Here is a 5,432-nt window from a genome sequence, read left to right as displayed (position 1 = left end):
GGATTTGGACATCAGCAGAGACCATGGCAACATCAGAGCCATGAACCCAGACATGGACCCCGGCAGCAGCCCAGGACCAGACATCACCGTGTCCCTGGGTGGCAACGAAGCCATCTACCTTAGCCCACTCCTCACCGCTTTCACCTCTTCAGACATGAACCATTCTCTCTCTCTCTCTCTCTCTCTCTCTCTCTCTCTCTCTCTCTCTCTCTCTCATACCATACATTTCCTCACCATAATAGTGTCCTCTGAGCCCTGGCAGATCACCCGGGCCTGCCTGTGGGTCTCCTTGTCTCACTTGGCCTGTCACAGCCCTGGGCAGGACCATACTTCCTCGTCGGAGCCCAGGGAGGTCCACCCCAGGCCCATTCACATTCTTGAGTGTACAAGCTTAACTCCAATAGCACCATGACCTCCCTGGTGCCACTGAGCCCCTGTTTAACTTAACTCACAGCAGCAACTGCCCCCACTTACACCCTGCTGCCCTGGCCCCAAACTTCCGCCCTCTACCTTTAACCTTTAACCAAGTAAGTTTCTAATAAACTGGAAGTTGTGGGAACTTGTTAGGTCCTGGTCCTTTCCCTGATATCTGAGACAACTCAAGCAAGCTTTCATTTTAGAGATTTGGTTTAACATGCCACTGACTTCCTGCACAGAAATCTGGGAGACAGAGACAGAACCACTGATCACTGCAGACTCCTGGAGTGAGTACCTCAGCCAGCAGCTTGTCACCAGCAGGCCATCTAACTGGGTGACAGTGCAGGGGGGTTACTGTGTGTGTGTGTGTGTGGGGGGCAGGAAGCAGACAGGTGTGGGCAGGCTCTGGGCCTCACTTGGGCACTTTGCAAGCTTGCTAACTTGGCCCAGCTGGAGAGGGAAAAAAATCACTGAGTATCTTGGCAATATCTATTGACACAGGCACTTGTCTGGATTTCCTCTGTGGGGCCACGATCCTGGCTAATGTCACACTGGAGCCAGCAGTTACAATTCCCACCCCTCTCCTCAGCGCTTTAAATACTGAAAATAGTGCAAATAAAATACTTCAAACTGATAAATATTGCTGGTCAATAGTATTATTATTTATTAATAATCCTTTATATCAGTGCTTTTCTGTTGAAAAGAAAAGCTAAAATATTTTAAGGTAATAGTTTCAAAATTATCTAGATTTTTAAAAAGTTTTTTTTTTAATTTATTTTTATACCACACACACTGAGCTACCCCCTAGACCTACTGTCTTGGTTTCTTTCCCTGTTATTGAGATAGAACACTCTGACAAAAGAAAGTTAAGGGAGAAAGATTTTATCCTTCTCACAATTCAAGGGTACAGACCATCATGGCAGGGAAGTCAAGGCAGTCTGAGGCTGTCTGTTGGTCACATTGCCTCTATGGTCAGGAAACATAGAACAGTGGATACATGCTCCCATCTTCATTTATATAGGCTAAGATCCCAGCCTAGGGAATGGAGCCACCCATCGTGGGCATGTCTTCCTACTTTAGATACTATAATCAAGCTACCTCCCCCAAAGGCATGCCCAGTGGCTCATCTATCACATTTTAGATACTGTCAATTAATATTAACTAGCCACCATATCTATGTTTTTGAGGCAGCTCATTATATACCTCATGCTGGCCTTGAACTTGCTTTTGTAGCACAGGCTGGCTTTAAAACCATGTTCTTCCTGTCTTTGACTCCTGAGTACTGGGATTACAGGTATGGACCACCACATCCAACCACAAATTATGATCTGACAACTGATAAATCAATGTGATAAAATAGTTGATTTAAGCATCTATGGCATTGACCTCACCATCCAGTTCTGGCCCAATACTGATAGAAATGTCGTTTAATGATTGCCAGAGCACTGCAAGTCAGTGAATCACTTGGGGGTTCTGATCTGGAAACAGTCTCATGCTTAAAACCTTCATCACACAGTGTTTTTCTGGCAGTGACTCTCAGTGTCTTGTAGACCCAGAACTTTCCCATTTGATTTCAACATCAGCTTCTCCCAGGACTTCACACTGCAGCCGGGCAGCTTAATTCTAATCTGGTAACTCACTGCCTGTTCCCATGGGTGCTTCTCTAGCGTCTTTAAAAGCAGCAGCAGTGGCGTGAAGTATGGAGCAGGAGCGGAAGGAACGGAGCTCAGCTGTGCCCACAGTCGAGCCTCAGAGAGCCTCAAATCGTTTCTGAGTAGTCTTCACCTCGTCTATGCAGAAAAGCCACCCACAAATGCTCCCAAAACAGACTGAACGTGGGCTACCCTCACAGGGAGGCTAATGGGGCTCCAGCTCAGGTAATGGCGGAATGGAGGGAGGAGATGTACAGCAGGTTTTACCCAGGGTAGAGCCAGCACCGTGGATGGAGTTCTGGACAGAAGTGCAAGAAGGGGAATTCACATGTTCAGGTAGAAAGCATGCCTTCTGTAGCCAGTGTGATGCCCAGATGGGATGCTCAGACATGTGTGTGGATGGGATAAGGATTTGAGAGCATTGGGCTTCTGTAGTGCCCACGCTACCATCTCTTCCACGAATCGGGCGAAGGCCTAGAGATTGAAATAAAGACAAGACAGCGGGTCATTTGTTCAATGGCAATGTCGGAACGCCAAATGCCGTTCTTGAGGGGTAAGAACGGGATTAAATACTGATTTACTGCACAGTGGAAAATTACAGGAATTTTTAGGCTTAGCTCCTCCCTATGAGGTGTGTGTTGTCACGAGGTGTGTGTCACAGGAAGAGTACCAACAACAGCCTTAGGGCAAGGAGTTCTGGCCAACAGCTTCAGGCCAGCTCAAGGCGCCTCAGGGGTCCATGCAGGGCCCTACAGGCCCCGGTGACAATGGGTGTGCTCTGTGTGCCACTGAGACCGGGAGAGGAGCGTGGAGTAGGGGTGGACTTGATCTTGACATAACAAAGTACAAACATTTTCAGAGTGGTGGAGTGAGCCTGAAGAGGCAAGAAATCCCTTTGGACAAAACAGTTCACGCCCCAGAACGCCCCTGTGTCCTTCTCGCCATCCGGTCTCTGGGTCTTTGCTGTACTTGGAGTTCATCTGGGAACACTGTCACTGGGAGGTTCCGGTGTCCCATCGCAAGGCCATGAAGGTAGAGTTCAAATGAGGACTAAGGTTGGAAAGATAGGCATGCCCGGTGGCAGGGTGTCCTGTGAGCTGGTTCTGTAAGGATGGAAAAAGTTAGCCTAACTCTCCCTAGAACCTGCCCCCTAGCAGTGAGTAGGCAAAAGGTCACCTTCTTGACTGTTTACAACAGGGCGGTTTGCTGCAGCACCTGTGAGTGAGTGAACACAGGAAATGAGCTGTGCCACACTACCCAGAAGCCCTAGCGAAAGCAGACTTCCTGGGCTAAGCGCGGGCTTGGATAGTTCAAATTAATTGGTCCGCACTGGATGCTATGAGATGATTGGTTTATGATGTGCGGGTTTTGTTGTAACCCTATAAATGCTGCCTGAACCCTGTACCCAGGGTTCCCAGTCCTCTACCCCACGTGGAGTATGGCTGTGGACCCCAGTGCACTGGAATATAAAGACCTCATGCTTTTGCATCAAGACCGCTTCTCGTGAGTGATTTGAGGGGGGCGCCTTTCCTGAGTCGGGGAGTGAGGGTCCATGCCTTCTGCGGGTCTTACAGTGCCTGTAGCAACATGATAAACAGAAGGCTGACTGTTGAGGAGGCACGATGCATGGCAGAAAGGTCCAGAAAAAAGGCGTCAGGGGTAGAAGGGACTCCCAGTCTAGTAGTCCTTGGCAGGCTGGTTGGAGAAAGTCGTCACGGGAGTCATGCCTTTGGAGGCACACCTGTCCCACTCCACGTCCTGCTCTCTGCTTCCCGCCTGCCATACTACTAGCCCCTCTGCCACACCCTGCTGCTGCCATTGGCATTCCCCTTAAATGGGCCCAGAAACATAGAACTTCTAAAACATAGTGTCACAATAAACCTGTCCTCCATTGACTATTTCTGCCAGGCGGTTGTCACGACTGTGTAAAATTAACCAATTCAGCCCAAGTCTGGCCTGACGTAGACTTGAAAGAAGATGAGTGTGAGTGGGCTCTGGGTAAGGATCCCAGGTGGAATGGGCCAACTCGGAATGAGTGCCCTGATGTCCCCTGACGGGAGGCTGGCCTCAGTCTGCAGGTCAGCACCTGTTCCGAGCTTCTTTTGAGAGTCCTCAAGATATTGGGGTGAAAGAAGGCACCCCTACTATGGCTGGCCATCTTCTAGGTAGCCCGGAAGAAGGGTATCGTGGACAGGAGTGAGAAAAGGTCACTAAGGGAATCAAACGCTTCTCCTACCATGAAGCACATCTGATGGCTTTCAGGTCCCAGGAGAGAGACGAGTGAGTCAAGCTTAACTCTTGCTGCAAGCTAGATTAAGCTGTAACCTTACTTAGTTTTCAGAAGAGTCCTACTAGGGAGAGCTAGCCTGCTGGGGCTACAGGTAACCTACCTATGGCAACCCCAGAGAGTCAAGAAGACCAGGACACAGGTTCAAATCTACAGTTCCTGGGGCACTGAAAACCCTGACACTCAGAGTCCTTCTCAAGAGTTCCAGAACCTAAAACTGCCAGTGTTTTCAGTTCACTGCTGCCCTGGCCAGGTCTGAGAGAGTCCGGCTTGACCTTTGTCCTTGTCATCCCTTCATCAGGCCTTGCTTGGCTGTCCCTTGCCTAGATAACCAGCTGCAGCTGCTCGTCAAGGACTGCAGACACACCATCCTAGATAATTCAGAGCACTTCCTTGTTGATTTTGGTGACTTCCTCTTCTTGACTGTGGAATGTGTCATGAGACACTTGTCATCTGACTTGTTTCCTGCTCAGCCCCAAGAGTCAGCTTACTTACACACAGTGTCATCTTGGAGCAGCTTCTCTGTAGGGCCTTTAGGAAATATGAGTCCCAGGGAAGAAGTGAATTCCGTGCAGTGGTACTTTGAATAAGAAGAGGGATTTTAATACACCTGCTAATGTCTCCAGCTCTGCTCTTTGGCTCATCTGGTAATGGGGATCCAACAGCCTAACTCACCAGGCATCCCCTCCTACTGCAGAGTGGGAGGCCCCTCCGCAGCCTCTGATGTCCTCATTGTACTTTGTTAAAGCAGCACTTTTGAGAATCTTAGGTGGCTTAAATCAAACTTTTGCCCTGAAATTAATGGTGGTGGTGGTGGTGATGGTGGTGGCAGCAGCTGGTAGAAGCCCAGGAAATGGATTCTTATTAGCTAAAACGTGTGTGACACTGACCCAGGCGGCACCGCTCCCCAGCCCCTGCCAGCACCTTCTGCTGCACATTCCCACACTGTTCTGGCTGCTACTTGTGTGGAGGTGACTGCCTGCTGCAGTGGGGGATGCATCTGCAGGGACTTTTCTCTTTCCTCGAGAGTCTGTGTCTCAAGAGCCTGGGACAAACTAGTTCCATGGAGCAGAAAG

General features: G+C 49.4%; 1 protein-coding gene across 1 annotated transcript in view; it reads left to right on the top strand.

The window, feature by feature from the left end:
• The first annotated feature begins 2,591 nt into the window (after window positions 1-2,591).
• Window positions 2,592-5,432, top strand: part of LOC127233902 (histidine-rich glycoprotein-like) — a 28,391-nt gene continuing 25,550 nt past the window's right edge. The window contains exon 1 of the mRNA XM_051200568.1: window positions 2,592-2,622. Within this exon, the coding sequence (XP_051056525.1) occupies window positions 2,592-2,622 (31 nt within the window). The remainder of the gene's footprint in view (window positions 2,623-5,432) is intronic.

The sequence above is a fragment of the Phodopus roborovskii genome, unplaced genomic scaffold (assembly GCF_943737965.1).
Source record: "Phodopus roborovskii unplaced genomic scaffold, PHOROB, whole genome shotgun sequence".
NCBI lineage: Eukaryota > Metazoa > Chordata > Mammalia > Rodentia > Cricetidae > Phodopus > Phodopus roborovskii.
This window is presented reverse-complemented; position numbering and strand designations above follow the sequence as displayed.